Genomic DNA, 16,644 nt, shown 5'->3' with positions numbered 1-16,644 from the left:
TTGGGCTTGTCTCAAACTCCTGACTTTGGCTTTCCAAAGTGCTGGCATTACAGACATGAGCCACTGTGCCTGGCTCAGAGTTTGTTTTTGAATTATAGCAATGAAACTTTGAATTTATTTTTCCCTACCAAGCCTCATGTACGGCCAACTGGACCCCAACCTGAAGGCTCACTGCTGCCTGGGCTCCATGCCTATCCCTGGGAAGGGGGGGTTTTAGATGCTCTAGCCGACTCTCTGGAAGTCAGCAGTAGTCTGACAGTTGCCTGTGACCTTTGGAAAAGGCTTTTTCTCAATTTGTTGTTAACTTTGTTAATGATTTTTTTTTTTTTTTGAGACGGTGTCTCGCTCTATTGGCAGGCTGGAGTGCAGTGGTATGATGATCTCGGCTTGCTGCAACCTCCACCTCCCGGATTCAAGCAATTCTCCTGCCTCAGCCTCCCGAGTAGCTGGGACTACAGGTGTTTGCCACCATGCCCGGCTAATTTTTGTATTTTTAGTAGAGACAGGGTTTCATCATATTGACCAGGATGGTCTTGATCTCTTGACCACCTCTTGATCCACCCACCTCGTCCTCCCAAAGTGCTGGGATTACAGGCATGAGCCACCATGCCCGACCAATGATGTTTTGTTATACAGAAATATCAAATGTTAATTTTGTCATATATTATTCTTTATAGTGGTTGGCTTTGCTGTCATGTCTAGAAAGATTATAAAAATAATCACTCATGCTTTCTTTAAGTACTCTTACGGTTTTGTTTTGTATTTCCCTTTTTTGTTTGAGACAGTCTTGTTCTGTCGCCCAGGGTAGAGTGCTGCAGTGGCGCAATCTCAGCTCACTGCAACCTCTGCCTCCTGGGTTCGAGCAATTCTCTTGCCTCAGCCTCCCGAGTAGGTGGGACTACAGGTGCCTGCCACCACGCCCAGCTAATTTTTGTATTTTTAGTAGAGACGAGGTTTCCCTATGTTAGCCAGGATGGTCTGGAACTCCTGACCTCGTGATCCACCTGCCTTAGCCTCCCAAAGTGCTGGGATTATAGTTGTGAGCCACCGTGCCCAGCCTGGTTTTGTATTTTCATTTAATCTGGGTGGAATTAATTTTGGTATGTTCTGTGAGTTACAGTTCAATCAATTTTTCTCAAATAACCTGTTTTCTTAGCATCATTAAACAATGTGATTTCTGCCGTGAGAAACTGTAGTATTGCTTCCTCTGAATTGGGAAAGAGGATGTGTGTGGCAGGTTTATAAGAGATATTCTATCATGTGTTAGTATTTAGCCAAGTCCCTGATCTTATCTTTGATGACTTGCTGGCCATAATTTCTGAGTATACTAGGTTGTATACATTTGCCTTCTTAGTCTCTTTTAGTCCTAAAAGAGGTATTTAACTTAGAAAGTGGCTTTCACTAGTTTTCCTCAAAGATTGTAAATTCTGTTTTGTGGATGACCTGTTTTTAACCATAGCCTATGTCCTGTCACCAAATATGCTTTTCTGCTGCTTCATTTTGTCAACTGATAATTGGTCTGAGATTATAGACTAATACTTGTTTCAGCAGTACAAAAATGGACTACAGTGTTTACTTGCTGTCCCTTTAATACTACAGATTCCAAAGCTGTATTACATTTATGTTTTCTGCGGTTACGTTCTTTGTGCTCTAGCCCTTCTCTGATATGTGGGTAATTTAGAGGCAATGATAGTATTTAATATGCTCGATTTTGTTCTTTGATTTTTTTATTTTATTTTATTTTTTTTTTTGAGATGGAGTCTCGCTCTGTCACCCAGGTTGGAGTGCAGAGGCGCGATCTTGGCTCACTGCATCCTCCGCCTCCCGGGTTCAAGTGATTCTCCTGCCTCAGCCTCCTGAGTAGCTGGGATTACAGGCGCTTTCCACCACAATTGGCTAATTTTTGTATTTTTAGTGGAGACGGGGTTTCACCACGTTGGCCAGGCTGGTCTTGAACTCCTAACTTCAGGTGATCTGCCTGCCTTGACCTCCCAAAGTGCTGGGATTGCAGGTGTGAGCCACCACTCCCAGCCAAGAAATTGATTTTTTTTAGTTAATAATGTTTACCAAGTATTGTAGTTGGGAGAAGTCTTCAAGCTTAAAAGTAAACCTCCAGCATGTTATTACCTAAGGAATTTGTGTCAAGGCTGATTGAACCTGAACCTCTTAAATGTTTTGTTTTTTGTAGAGAGGAAAATATGATGTTCCCAAGTGGCTCTCTCCCAGTAGCATTCTGCTTCTTCAACAAATGCTGCAGGTAAACTTTATTTTTAAATAATAGAAGTCTATTGTAATTGTTTGGTTCAACTTTTAAGATATCTGTGGTACTACATCATTTCCTATTAGCTTGAAAAAAATCCCACTCATATCTACCTTGAAAATATCCTCTATTAGATCCTTTCTTAATTATGTTGTAAACCTAATTTGTTTTAGACACCTACCATATGTCGTAGCTGGTGTGGGTTTTTTTTTTGTTTTTTTTTTTTTGTTTTTTTTTTTTTTGAGACGGAGTCTCGCTCTGTTGCCCAGGCTGGAGTGCAGTGGCCGGATCTCAGCTCACTGCAAGCTCCGCCTCCCGGGTTCACGCCATTCTCCTGCCTCAGCCTCCCAAGTAGCTGGGACTACAGGCGCCCGCCACCTCGCCCGGCTAGTTTTTTGTATTTTTTTAATAGAGACGGGGTTTCACCATGTTAGCCAGGATGGTCTCGATCTCCTGACCTCGTGATCCGCCCGTCTCAGCCTCCCGAAGTGCTGGGATTACAGGCTTGAGCCACCGCGCCCGGCTGGTTTTTCTAACTTTTTTTTTGAGCACTATCTGTTTTCTCTAACTAGCTCTTGTTCCACTCTCTTTTAATCCCAAAGTATTAATTGATTGATTGATTGATTGATGGAGATAGAGTGTCACTCCTTAGAAGACCCCCAGGCTGGAGTGCAGTGGCACGATCTTGGCTCACTGCAACCTTTGCCTTCTGGGTTCAAGCTATTCTTCTGCTTCTGCCTTCCAAGTAGGTGGGATTATAGGCGTGAACCACCTTGCCTAGCTAATCTTTGTATTTTTAGTAGAGACGGAGTTTTGCCATGTTGGCCAGGCTGGTCTCGAACTCCTGACCTCAAGGTATCTGCCTGCTTCAGCCTGCCAAAATGCTGGGATTACAGGCATGAGCCACCATACCTGGCCCCAACTGTTTTTTTTGTTTTTTGTTTTTTTGAGACGGAGTCTCCCTCTGTTGCCCAGGCTGGAGTGCAGTGGCGTGATTTTGGCTCACTGCAAACTTTGCCTCCCAGGTTCAAGTAATTTTCCTGCCTCAGTCTCCTGAGTAGCTAGTACTACAAGGCGTGTGCCACCATGCCTGGCTAGTTTTTGTATTTTTAGTAGAGACAGGTTTCGCCACGTTAGCCAGGCTGGTCTCGAACTTCTGACCTCACGTATTCTGCCTGCCTCGGACTCTCAAAATTCAAAGTGCTGGGATTGCAGGTATGAGCCACTGGCTTTTTGTTGTTGTTGTTGTTTGTTTTTTTTTGATACAGAGTTTTGCTTTGTTGCTCAGGCTGGAGTGCAATGGTGCGATCTCAGCTCACCGCAACCTCTGCTTCCTGGGTTCCCAGGTTCAAGCGGTTCTTGTACCTCAGCCTCCCAAGTAGCTGGGATTACAGGCATGTGCCACCATGCCTGGCCAGTTTTTGTACTTTTAGTAGAGATGGGGTTTCACCATGTTGTCCAGGCTGGTCTTGAACTCCTGACCTCAGGTGATCCACCCGCCTTGGCCTCCCAAAGTACTGGGATTACAGGTGTGAGCCACCATGCCCAGCCTGGCCTCTTTAAAAAAAAAAAAAAAAAAATTTATAGACAGGGTTTTACTCTGTCACCCAGGCTGGAGTCCAGTGGTATGATCTTGGCTCACTACAGCCTCGACCCCCAGGTTCAAGTGATCCTTCTACTTCAGCCTCCTGAGCAGCTGAGACCACTGGTACACACCATCACACCTGACTAATTTTTTGTGTTCTTTCTTTAGTTTTCTTTTTTTTGGTTGTTTTTAAATTTTATTTATCATTTCATTCCTTATAATTACTTTCAGCAAACCATATATTTTTTGTAGAGATGGGGTTTTGCTCTGTTGCCCAGGCTGGTTTTTAACTCCTGAGCTCAAGCGATCTGCCTGCCTCGATCTCCGAAAGTGCTGGGATTACAGGTATGAGCCACGGCGTCCCGCCTGTTCCCAACTCTTGCACATTAAGTATGTTAGTAGATAATATATGCTTGAATATTAATTAATGTTTATTTAATTAATTAAAGATAATAAATGCTTGAATGAGTTGATGTGCTATTGAATGGGCCCTGTTACCTAGTGCAGTGGTTCTCAAACTTCAGCAGATATCAGAATTACCCCAGGCTTGTTAAAATACAGATTGCTGAACTCCAGCCCCAGAGTGTGTAATTCAATAGAATTGGGGCAGGACTGAAATTTTGCATTTCTAACAAGCTCCCAGAAGATGCTGATGCTGCAGGTCTTGGGGCCACACTTTGAGAACCACAGTTTTAGTGGAATGAGCCTCTGAGGGTGAAAGATAGGAGTGCTGAAGCCTAGGTAAGCACTCTACCAGTTAATCAATGTATCACCTAGTCTGATCTATAAAATGGGGGTTCTGAGCCTGGCCTCACTGCTATGTAGTAGTATGAGGACAAAGTGAGATTGATAGGAAACACTTTGAAAATCTGAGTATCTTATTAGTGCAATTTTTTTTCATTATGTATTCAGAATATCTTCTGTTTTTTCCATCTATTAAGTCATCTCCATCTTTTATTCAAAATTTACCTCAGACTCACTCACCTTGATTAAGTAGGGCCAGACCACCAAATCTCCGTAATGAGATTGAAAATGCCTTACTCTTTCTTCTAGACTCGAAAAAAACCTTAAATCTTTGTTGATTAATTTTCCTCTCCTTACATTTGAAAATTACAAATGGAAAGGTGTGCTTTTCAACTTGTTCTGTGTGATTGTAAGCTCATTGGAGGTAGAGATTGCCTGTTTAGTATGAATGCCCTGCATTGTGGCTGCTTGAATGTTAAATTGGTGAATATTTCCCGTGAATAGGTTTTCCAGCAAAAGACTATTACATCATACAATAGATTGACTGAACTTCATGAATAATGTCCATACCAATGAAGTTCATGTTTGTTAAACATTTATCTTCTAAGCCTGTGTTGTTTGCTATAGTTTTCTTGCCTCTGTTGCCTTTTTAAAAGAATTTATTCCAAGGCCATTTTAAGGTCTTTGACAGCATTTTTGTGATGATAAAGTTTACATCTGTTCTGGTGCATTTTTAGTTCTCAGGAGGAAAGGTGTTCTATGTTCTGTATTTGAAATGTTAATCTCTAACTACTTTTTAATGGCCACTAGGTGGACCCAAAGAAACGGATTTCTATGAAAAATCTATTGAACCATCCCTGGATCATGCAAGATTACAACTATCCTGTTGAGTGGCAAAGCAAGAATCCTGTAAGTAAAATGAAATCCCGTAGAATTTTTTTTTTTTTTTAACTTTGTGTGGTTTTTGGGTGAATTCAGAATCTACAATGATGTGGTCTAAATATACAAGAAAATATATTTTGTAGACTTACTAATCAGATTGGTGTTTAGGAGACTTGACACCTAATAGACAGTGGTTCCTTGACCCCATCTGCAAATGAGAATTACCTGGGACCTTAAAAAGAAATGCCTGCTCCCCATCCGAGAACACTTAACGGGAGTTTTTAAAAGCTCCCTGGTGTTTCTCATGTGCAGTCAGTCACGGTGCTCTGGGAATCTTGGGCAAGTTACTTAACTTTGCAGAGCCTATTTATTCATCTGTAAAAAGTAGGTTAAACCACTTCTACTTCCCAGAGAAGTTATGAGGGTACAGTAGTTCTCAAACTTTTTAGTTTGAGGACCCCTTTATACTCTTAATATTTATTTATTCGTTAAAAAATAACATAACTATTACATATTAACACAAATATTTTTATGAAGAATAACCATTTATAAAATACATTTAGCAAAAAGAATGACATTGTTTTACAACTTTGCAAATTTCTTTAAAGTCTAGCTTAATAGAAGACACCTGTATACCCACGTGCTTCTGTGTTCAGTCTGTTTTGATAGGTTTTGATTGAAGCCAAGGAATAAAATGCAGCCTCACACAGATATGTACTAGGAAAAGGAAGAAAAATTTTAATAGCCTTTCAGACAGTTTCTGATATCCCATTAAAACTTGAAAAGTGGTAGTTTCTTAAAGGGTAATTGCATGTGGAATCTGAAGCCATATCAATGACATTTTGTACTCCATAAAATCCATTGTTCTGTCCATTGGATCTTTTCCCCACATAACGTGATGCATTGGTTATTTGGAAAACACTGGTTCGCTGAGTTATGCAAATCTTCCAAACGTTAACAGATTTCATTATACAACATTAAATCACATTCCTTAAAATCACTACTGATCTCAGTAGAAAAGTCTTTTAACTATTGGAAAGCACTGAAGATCATGGTGGCAAATAAAAGTTTTCTAAATTCTAATTTTTGCTTAAAAGTTCAAATTCTGTCATTGACAACAAATGTGTCATTTTCCTTGAACTGACAAGTTCCCTTGGTTCATTTTTGAGAAAATGTCTGCTAAACATTTAAGTCTAAATAACTATAGTTGGTCAGTGTTCTTTCTCGTCAAAATGGTTTTCTTTGAAAAAAACGGCTAATTAGGCCAGGCATGGTAGCTTGCGCCTGTAATCCCAGCACTTTGGGAGGCTGAGGCAGGCATATTACTTTAGGTCAGGAGTTCCAAACCAGCCTGGCCAACATGGTAAAACCCTGTCTTTACTGAAAATGCAAAAAATTAGTTGGCATGGTAGTGCCTATAATCATGCCTATAATCCCAGGTTCTCGGGAGGCTGAGGCAGAAGAATTGCTTGAACCCAGGAGGTAGAGGTTGCAGTGAGCTGAGAGCGCCACCGCACTCCAGCCTTGGGTGACAGAGTGAGACTCTGTTTCAAAAAGAAAAGAAAAGAGGCTGGGTGCGGTGGCTCACATCTGTAATCCCAGCATTTTGGGATCCCAGGCAGGCAGATCATGAGGTCAGGAGTTCAAGACCAACCTGACCAATATGATGAAACTCTGTCTCTACTAAAAATACAAAAATTAGCTGGGTGTGGTGGCACACACCTGTAATCCCAGCTACTCAGGAAGCTGAGGCAGGAGAATCGCTTGAACCCCAGAGGAGAGTGAGACTCCATCTCAAAAAGAGAAAGAAAAAAATGACGAATTGAGCTCATAATTCAGTCACACAGGTGCTTTTCCTCAAGACAACTATCATACTTTGGTATGTAGAAGTACATTATGCTACTACCTGTTTAGTCACACAGAATATATATATATATATATTTTTTTTGAGACGGAGTCTCGCTCTGTCGCCCAGGCTGGAGTGCAGTGGCCGGATCTCAGCTCACTGCAAGCTCCGCCTCCCGGGTTCGGGCCATTCTCCTGTCTCAGCCTCCTGAGTAGCTGGGACTACAGGTGCCCGCCACCTCGCCCGGCTAGTTTTTTGTATTTTTTAGTAGAGACGGGGTTTCACCATGTTAGCCAGGATGGTCTCGATCTCCTGACCTAGTGATCCGCCCGTCTCGGCCTCCCAAAGTGCTGGGATTACAGGCTTGAGCCACCGCACCCGGCCGTCACACAGAATATTAAAAACATGTACTCAAAGTAAAAATGTAACAAAATTAATATCTTTTACTGGTTTATCAAGGAAATTCTTAATTGAAACTGCCTTCTTTTCAAACTATGGGTATATGACAAAGAATACAATATTTTAGTACAGTTTGGTGCCACTGCATTGATTAATACTAAGGTGCCAGCAATTTTATTTATTTAATTTTAATTTTTTATTTTTTTGAGAGGGATTCTCGCTATTATCATCCAGACTGGAGTGCAATGGCACGATCTTGACTGATTGCAACCTCCACCTCCCAGTTTCAAGCAATTCTCCTGCCTCAGCCACCCGAGTAGTTGGGATTACAGCCACCTGATACAACGTTTGGCTAATTTTTGCATTTTTAGTAGAGACAGGATTTCACCATGTTGGCCAGGCTGGTCTCGAACTCCTGACATTGGTTGATCCGCCTGCCTCAGCCTCCCAAAATGCTGAGATTACAGGCATAAGCCACTGCACCCAGCTGCCAGCAATTTTACTTATCACTGCTTTCATACCATCCATACAAATGTCAACACTTTGAAAAATGAAAAATAATATTATAAAAATAGTTTGACCTTGGAGACTCTCAGGCATCTGCAGACCGTGCTTTGAGAACTGGTCTAACATGCATATATGTAAAAAACATAAACAACACCAAATGTTATTTAAGTTTAAACAGTTTTAAAAAAATTTTACATTGTTTTTAAAAAATGCTTTTTTTTTTTTTGAGACAGAGTCTTGCTCTGATGCCCAGGGTGGAGTGCAGTGGCACAATCTCGGCTCACCACAACCTCTGCCTTCTGGGTTCAAGTGATTCTCTTGCCTCAGCCTCCCGAGGAGTTGGGACTACAGGCACGCGCCACCATGCCCGGCTAATTTGTATATTTTTAGTAGAGACGGGGTTTTTCTGTGTTAGCCAGGCTGGTCTCGAACTCCTGACCTGCCTGCCTCGGCCTCTCAAAGTGCTGGGATTACAGGTGTGAACCACTGCGCTGGGCCTTAAAAATGGTTTTTTTCAAACAAACGGCCACTTGGTAAAAATGAGGATATTACTATAGGACATAGATATTTTGTGTATTAGTTACTGCTGCATTAAGAACTACCCTGAAATTTAGTGGTTTAAAACAATAATTTGGCTGGGTGTGGTGGCTCACACCTATAATCCTAGCACTTTGGGAGGCCAAGGTGGGTGGATCACCTGAGGTCGGGAGTTTGAGACCAGCCTGACCAAGATGGAGAAACCCCGTTTCTACTTAAAATACAAAATCATCCTGGCATGGTGGTGCATGACTGTAATCCCAACTACTCAGGAGGCTGAGGCAGGAGAATCACTTGAACCCGGGAAGCAGAGGTTGCGGTGAACCAAGATCGCGCCATTGCACTCCAGCCTGGGCAACAAGAGCGAAACTCTTCCTCAAAAAATAAATAATAATAAAAAATAATAATAATTTACAATTCTGTGGACCAGACATTTGGACTGGGTTCATCTGGGCCGTTCTTACGTACGCCTTGCCTGGGGTCGTGGCTACAGTCGTCTTGTAACTGGGCTGAATGGTCCAAGCCTCGCTAGAAAGACTGGCTGTTTCCTGGGCCACATGTGTCCATCAGGCTAACCTGGACTTTTTTATATAGCAACTGGATTTCCTTTTCTTTTCTTTTCTTTTTTTTTTTGAGACCAAGTCTCACTCTGTCACCCAGGCTGGAGGGCAGTGGCGCGATCTCTGCTCACTGCAAGCTCTGCCTCCCAGGTTCAAGCCATTCTCCTGCCTCAGCCTCCCGAGTAGCTGGCACTACAGGCGCCCGCCACCATGCCTGGCTAATTTTTTTTTTTTTTTTTTAGTAGAGACGGGGTTTCACTGTGTTAGTCAGGATGGTCTCGATCTCCTGACCTTATTATCTGCCTGCCTCAGCCTCCCAAAGTGCTGGGATTACAGGCGTGAGCCACCGCGCCCGGCCAGCAACTGCATTTCGGAAGAAGAAAGAGGATAAGCCCTAGTATTGTAGCATTTTTCAAGCCTCTGCTTGCATTGTACTAACTAGTGTCCCACTGGCCAAAGCAAGCCATGTGGCAAAGCCCAGAGCCACTATGGAAGCTGTATCTTTCAAGGTTGTACAGTTCTTATTCTCTATTTATAGATAAGGGAACGGAAAAATGAAAAACAACTATTTATGAAATAAATTTAGTGAGAAGAATGGCATTGCTTTACATCTTTGCTGATTTCTTTGAAGTCTTATTAGAAGACACTCGTGCTTCTGCATTCAGCCTGTTTTGATAACGTCGTTTTGATTGAAACAAATGAAGAAAATACAGCCTCACACAGATATGTAATTAGAAAAAAGAGAAGTATTTTAATAGTGTTTCCAGATAATTGGGGATATTCTCTGATATCTCACCAAAACTTTTTCAGTGGACTAGGACATGTGCATGAATCAACAGAATAGCTTAGAGGTGTGTCTCAGATATGCCAAAGCGTAGAATTGGTAGATCTGTGGGGTATTTGCTTTCTGGAATAATCACACCAATGTAAATATCCTTCCCAGTAGCCAGCTCATCTTGGAAAGAAAGACTATACTTGTTCCAGGCCCCTTCCCACTATTCTGCCCACTATTAATGGGCCATGTGGCCTGAGCTGAAATCACTCCTAATTCTCCTATGATTGTTAACTCCTAAAACTTCTCTTATCCAAATTTCCCCTGGCCCTACGTGACATCTTTAATATCTATTGAGCAAATACAACATAATTCTAACAGCAACCATACCAAGATCCTAAGAATAGTAGAATGTGCAAGCATCTGAGCAGTGTAGCAGCAGAACCAGGGAAGCTATGATGTGCCCCTTGTGAGGTGGAGAGAGTGGGTGGTGCAAATGCCTGTGTTCAGCCATTGGGGGTCATCATTTCTCCATGTGTGGAGGGCTTTGCACATCTTCTCAGCCATGATCCTAATAGGATAGAATACATTACTGTTTGTGTTAGATGCCAAAATGAAGAAAGTCTCTACTTTCTACAGCCCCAATATTTTTTTTTATTTAGGACACAGTATAAAGTAAAATATATAAAGTTTTGAGTGTTCCAAAAGAGTCTACCGTTTCCCCACGTTTTTTTTTTTTTGAAAATAGAGTTTCGTTCTTGTTGCCCAGTGACGTGATCTCAGCTCACCGCAACCTCCGCCTCCTGGGTTCAAGCGATTCTCCTGCCTTAGCCTTCCGAGTAGCTGGAATTACAGGCATGCACCACCATGCCCGGCTAATTTTGTATTTTTAGTAGAGACGGGGTGTATCCATGTTGGTCAGGCTGGTCTTTAACTCCTGACCTTAGGTGATCCGCCGATCTCGGCCTCCCAAAGTTCTGGGGTTACAGATGTGAGCCACCACGCCTGGCCTCCCTTACATCTTAATATAATAATTGCTACTATTTATTGAGCACGTAGAGTAGAATAGTGTACTATTATAGTAAGGGCTCTCTGTATATTATACTGTGGTATAATATAGGTAGAACTCTTAGGATAGTACCTTTAAGAGTCAGGTACTACCCTGTGGGCTTTATGTTTTTTAACTCCTTTAATCCATTTAATCTGTACACCAACCCTCCGAAGTAGGTACTATTATTGCCCCCTTTTGCAGATGAGGCAACTGAGACACAGAATCATTAAGTAACTTGCCCAAGGTCAAACAATGAGTAAGTGTAGAACCAGGATTTGAACCTACACTGAAGGGTTGTGGAATGGAATGGATCTGATAGACTAGCTGATTCAAGCTCAGGGCCCACATCCTGTGTATTTGCAGCCAGCATTGCTTATCTGGTTTCTATTGAAGTAGCTACTGGAGCAGAGTGATGGAGAGGTGGCATTGTGTTATGGTAGAAAAACCTGGGGCTAGGAATGAAAAATGCCAGTCTTGGGCAGATCACAGTAACTTTTCTGAGTCTTCATTTTATCACCTCTAATATGGGTATTCTAATGTCAATCTGTGCATGTTTGGGTCATGTTTTGCCATTTATAGAGTACCTTTACATGTTGTATCATTAATCTCTTTTGCCTGCCTTGCAGAGCTGTTACAAGATCAAATGAATTATATACAGGAGAGGCATAATGGATTGTTGTTGCTTTTTGAAGGATTTGCTTTTCTCTTTCAGTATTGTGTTTCATCAAGAGTGAACTATTTAAAAAATTCAGATTTCCTTGAATATTTAAGGTATAGATGCTGTCTGTTCTGTAACTCTATGCATGATCTCCTCCTACCATTTTCATACATAGTTCTGGTACCCAAGTATTGTATCAAATAGAAGTTATAGTCAGTTCCATTTTCTGCCTTAGTGAACAGGAAATGTAGTAGGCACGGATAATCCAAAATAATTGGCTAGCTTTTGGGATGCAGTTTTGTACTTAATTTGAGTATGTATGGCTGAGAATTCAGAGCGCTTTAAGTATTGATCCTCTTTGGAAAACACAGCTTGAGATTAATCATGTTTTTCAGACCCTTGGTATCTTTTCTACCCCACTTGTTTCATTGTTTCCAGTTCAGGAGCCCAGCAGAGATGGTAGCACCTCCTTCCTCTGTCTCCTGCCTTTCTCACACATATGCCTTGTGGTAAAGGTACAGGCAGGAGGCTGGGGGAGAGAGGGGTTCTTTTACAGTTAAAAAAATTTTTTTTTTAAACTTAAGATGATGGAGGGAACCTCAAAAATTTATTTTCTTGCTTGAGCAGTATTGACATCAACAAGAAGATAACAGATATTAAGGTGTCTAGGCTTCTGAGGTTGAGACCATCTTGAGGGGGAATCTACAGTTCTAGGAGCAGTCACAGTCAAAGCAGCACAATGAAAACTTATTCTTAGCACTTTGGACTTTCACATTACCACTAGTATAAACCTTTGTGGTCTCTACTTTGTCTGTAACCCATGAGGTTGTGCTTGTACCAGTCAATAATGCAAGGCTGTCTCAGTCTGTTTGAGCTGCTATGACAAAATACCATAAACTGAGTGGCTTAGAGAGAACAGAAATTTATTTCTCACAGTTCTGGAGGTTGGGAAGTTCAAGATCAAGTCATCATAGAGCTACAGTTCTGAAGGGTAAAAATAAAGAAAAAAAAGATCAAGGCACCAGCAGATTTGGTGTTTGATGAGGTCCCACTTTCCGGTTCATAGAATGGTTCTTTCTTGCTGTGTCCTCACATGATGGAAGGGGACAATGGGGAAAGGCCTCTGGAGCCCCTTTCCTTCCCTTTCCCTTTCCCTTTCCTTTCCCCTTTCCTTTCCTCTTTCCTTTCCTCTCCTTTCCTTTCCTCTTTCCTTTCCTCTTTCCTTTCCTTCTTTCCTTTCCTTCTTTCCTTTTCTTTCTTTTCTTTCTCCTTCTGAGATAGGGTCTCATGCTTTTACGCGAGCTGGAGTGCAGTGACTTAATCATACATCACTGTAACCTTGAACTCTTGGGCTCAAGTGATCCTCCCACCTCAGCCTCCTGAGTAGTTAGGACTGTGAGCCATTGCACCTGGCTAATTTTTGAATTTTTTTTGTAGTAACGGGATCTTGCCGTATTGCCCAGGCCAGTCTCCAACTCCTGGCTTCAAGTGATCCTCCCACCTCAGCCTCCCAACGCCCTGGGATTACAGGCATGAACCATTGTACTTTGACCTGGGGCCTCTTTTATAAGGGTACTAACCCCATTTATGAGGGCAGAGCCCACTCATGACCTACTCACCTCCCAAAGGCCCAACCTCCTAATACTATTACACTAGTGATTAGGTTTCAGCATATGAATTGAGGAGAGAAATTTATCTTTACTGTTTCTTTTCATGATGGTAGCCTTACTTTCTCTTGAGCTTTTTGTTACAAGTGTGATGTTCAAAACAAGGGAAGCTCATGATATTGCCCTGCTTTGTGCTGGGCAGACCTCTCATGTTATGTTTGGTTCTGAATACCGCACTTCGATGTATAGTATCAACCTAGAGTGTGATCTAAAGAAAGGGCCAGAATAGTAAGGGGAGTTAATCAATAAAGTGGAGGTTGGCAGAACTAGAAAACAGAAGACTTGCAGAGGAAAGGTTGCTTATAATAGGAATACTCAAATTTCTGAAAGGCTCTTCTATCATAGAGGAAATAGAATTATGACTGTTAGTGAAAATAACCATTTTTTGAGGGCCTACTCTGTTGAGATGTTGTACTAGGCACTTGCTCTATGTTGCATATATTGCAGGGCACATTCCATCTCTCTCTAACAGATGATGAAACTGAGACTCAGAGGTGTAGTCATGTTCAAGGCCAAATGGTTATTAGTCCTGTTGCAGTTAAAACTAAGGTCTGTCTAATTCCAAAGCCTGTTAGCCATCAGGTTGTACCAATTCCCAGTGGACAGAGATCACAGGGAGACAGACCTCAGGCAGCAGGAGGGAGATGCTAACCATTCCAGCTGTTCTATGTACACTTTAGAGGAGGCCTTTAAGCAGAACGTAAAGCATCCCTCACTTGGGCTGCCATAAAGAGAGTTGTTTTTTGAAATGGAGTTTTGCTGTTGTTGCCTAGCCTGGAGTGCAATGGTTTGATCTCAGCTCCCCACAACCTCCGCCTCCTGGGTTCAAGTGATTCTCCTGCCTCAGCCTCCCGAGTAGCTGGGATTACAGGCATGTGCCACCACACCTGGCTAATTTTGTATTTTTAGTCGAGATGGGGTTTCTCCATGTTGATCAGGCTGGTCTCGAACTCCTGACCTCAGATGATCCACCCACCTCGGCCTCCCCAAGTGCTGGGATTACAGGCGTGAGCCACCGCACCTGGCCTAAGAGAGTTCGTATGTTGGAAACATGAACTTTGAAGTTATATTCCTCTGCTTCTCTTCCCGTGTAATCTTCTGAGCTCCCTTCCACGTCCAGGCCAGGCTATTCCTGCCTTTTTGTTCTCAGTGATCTTTGTTTGGTTCTGAGAACCCATTTCCGGCCCTACCTTTAGTGAGGTACCATCATGTAGGGATTATTTGGATAATTTCTGTCCTTAAGCAAAATGAATTTTGGGTAGAGGCTTTTACTTATTCTTTTTTAAAGTTGTAGTTGAGCATAATAATGATTATGTGGCATCTATGGCACTGTCGTAAAGGTTCCTTGAATTGTGCTAAACATAAATATAATGAGAGGTACCCTGTGCTCTACAAGTCTGAATCTTTTACCAGTCTGTTGTATAACCACTGATTTTAGATGCCTAGGTGGCTGCTCTTTGATGAAAATACCAACGCAGAGGCCGGGCACAGTGGCTCAAGCCTGTAATCCCAGCACTTTGGGAGGCCGAGACGGGCGGATCACGAGGTCAGGAGATTGAGACCATCCTGGCTAACACGGTGAAACCCCGTCTCTACTAAAAAATACAAAAACCTAGCCGGGCGAGGTGGCGGGCGCCTGTAGTCCCAGCTACTCGGGAGGCTGAGGCAGGAGAATGGCGTAAACCCGGGAGGCGGAGCTTGCAGTGAGCCGAGATCGTGCCACTGTACTCCAGCCTGGGCAACAGAGCGAGACTCCGTCTCAAAAAAAAAAAAAAAAAAGAAAATACCAATGCAGGTCTCGCAGTAGGGAAGGGGGATATACAGTCCCTGGGCTGTACAACAGAATTTTTTTTTTTTTTTTGAGACAGTCTCACTCTGTTGCCCAGGCTGGAGTGCAATGGCACAATGTCAGCTCACTGCAGCCTCTGCCTCCTGGGTTCAAGTGATTCTCGTGCCACAGCCTCCCAAGTGGCTGGGATTACAGGCACTCACCACCACGCCCGGCTAATTTTTGTATTTTTATTAGAGATGGGATTTCACATGCTGGCCAGACCAGCCTCAAACTCCTGACCTTAGGTGATCTGCCCGCCCCAGCCTCCCAAAATGCTAGGATTATAGGCATGAACTACTGCGCCCAGCATTGTACAACAGAACTTTAACAACAGTTGCTCAGATAATGATGGGGATATAAAGAGCTGGGAAAGAGCTTATCTTGAAATGCTTCCTGGAATATGCTTACATCTTAAAAGATTGTAGAGAATGTTGATTCTTCCCCAAGAAATTGACAAATTCATGTTTTACATAATGATATTTGATTGTATAAAGTATACTGATTTTAAAATGTCAAAACAATGATATATTTGTAATTTTTTGTTAATAAAGTGCATAATTTTTTTTTGTAGTTTATTCACCTTGATGATGATTGCGTAACAGAACTTTCTGTACATCATAGAAACAACAGGCAAACAATGGAGGATTTAATTTCACTGGTAAGAAATACAGCACGGGCTGGGTGCAGAGCTCACGCCTGTAATCCCAGCACTTTGGGAGGCCGAGGTGGGAGGATCACTTCAGGTCAGGAGTTCGAGACCAGCCTGGCCAGTGTGGTGAAACCCCGTCTCTACTAAAAATACAAAAATTAGCCGGGTGTGGTGGCACGTGCCTGTAATCCTAGCTACTCAGGAGGCTGAGGCACGAGAATCACTTGAACCCAGGAGGCAGAGGTTGCAGTGAGCTGAGATCCCGCCCCTGCACTCCAGCCTGGGCGACGAGAGCTAAACTCCATCTCAAAAAAGAAAAAGAAAAAAAAAATACAGCAATACAGCATGAATTTGAGAGTAATATCTTTTGTTTCATTGTTCTTTATTTTATCAGTACATGAAAAATAGTGTAGCATTTTCAGACCTATGATTTTATTATGGGTACAAATATTGCATTTAAAAAATATTTACATATGATTTCCACACAATCCTGATGTGTGCTAGATATTTTCTTTAAAAATGAACACTCCAGGGCCGGGCGCGGTGGCTCAAGCCTGTAATCCCAGCACTTTGGGAGGCCGAGGCGGGCGGATCACAAGGTCAGGAGATCGAGACCACAGTGAAACCCCGTCTCTACTAAAAATACAAAAAATTAGCCGGGCGCGGTGGCGGGCGCCTGTAGTCCCAGCTACTCAG

At 42.5% G+C, this 16,644-nt stretch overlaps 1 protein-coding gene across 16 annotated transcripts in view; it reads left to right on the top strand.

Annotated features, from left to right (window-relative positions):
* Positions 1-16,644, top strand: part of MELK (maternal embryonic leucine zipper kinase) — a 121,239-nt gene that overhangs the window by 67,420 nt on the left and 37,175 nt on the right. For 15 of the 16 annotated variants that reach the window (XM_077965703.1, XM_077965710.1, XM_077965713.1 and 12 more), the window contains 3 exons: positions 2,189-2,257; positions 5,400-5,498; positions 15,871-15,957. In XM_077965703.1, coding sequence (XP_077821829.1) covers positions 2,189-2,257; positions 5,400-5,498; positions 15,871-15,957 — 255 coding nt within the window. The remainder of the gene's footprint in view (positions 1-2,188; positions 2,258-5,399; positions 5,499-15,870; positions 15,958-16,644) is intronic. The other variant, XM_028835054.2, reaches the window with a different exon arrangement.

Source organism: Macaca mulatta, chromosome 15 (assembly GCF_049350105.2).
Source record: "Macaca mulatta isolate MMU2019108-1 chromosome 15, T2T-MMU8v2.0, whole genome shotgun sequence".
In the NCBI taxonomy this organism is placed as follows: domain Eukaryota; kingdom Metazoa; phylum Chordata; class Mammalia; order Primates; family Cercopithecidae; genus Macaca; species Macaca mulatta.
Note: the sequence above shows the minus strand (reverse complement) of the source record. Positions and strands in the feature narration are given on the sequence as shown.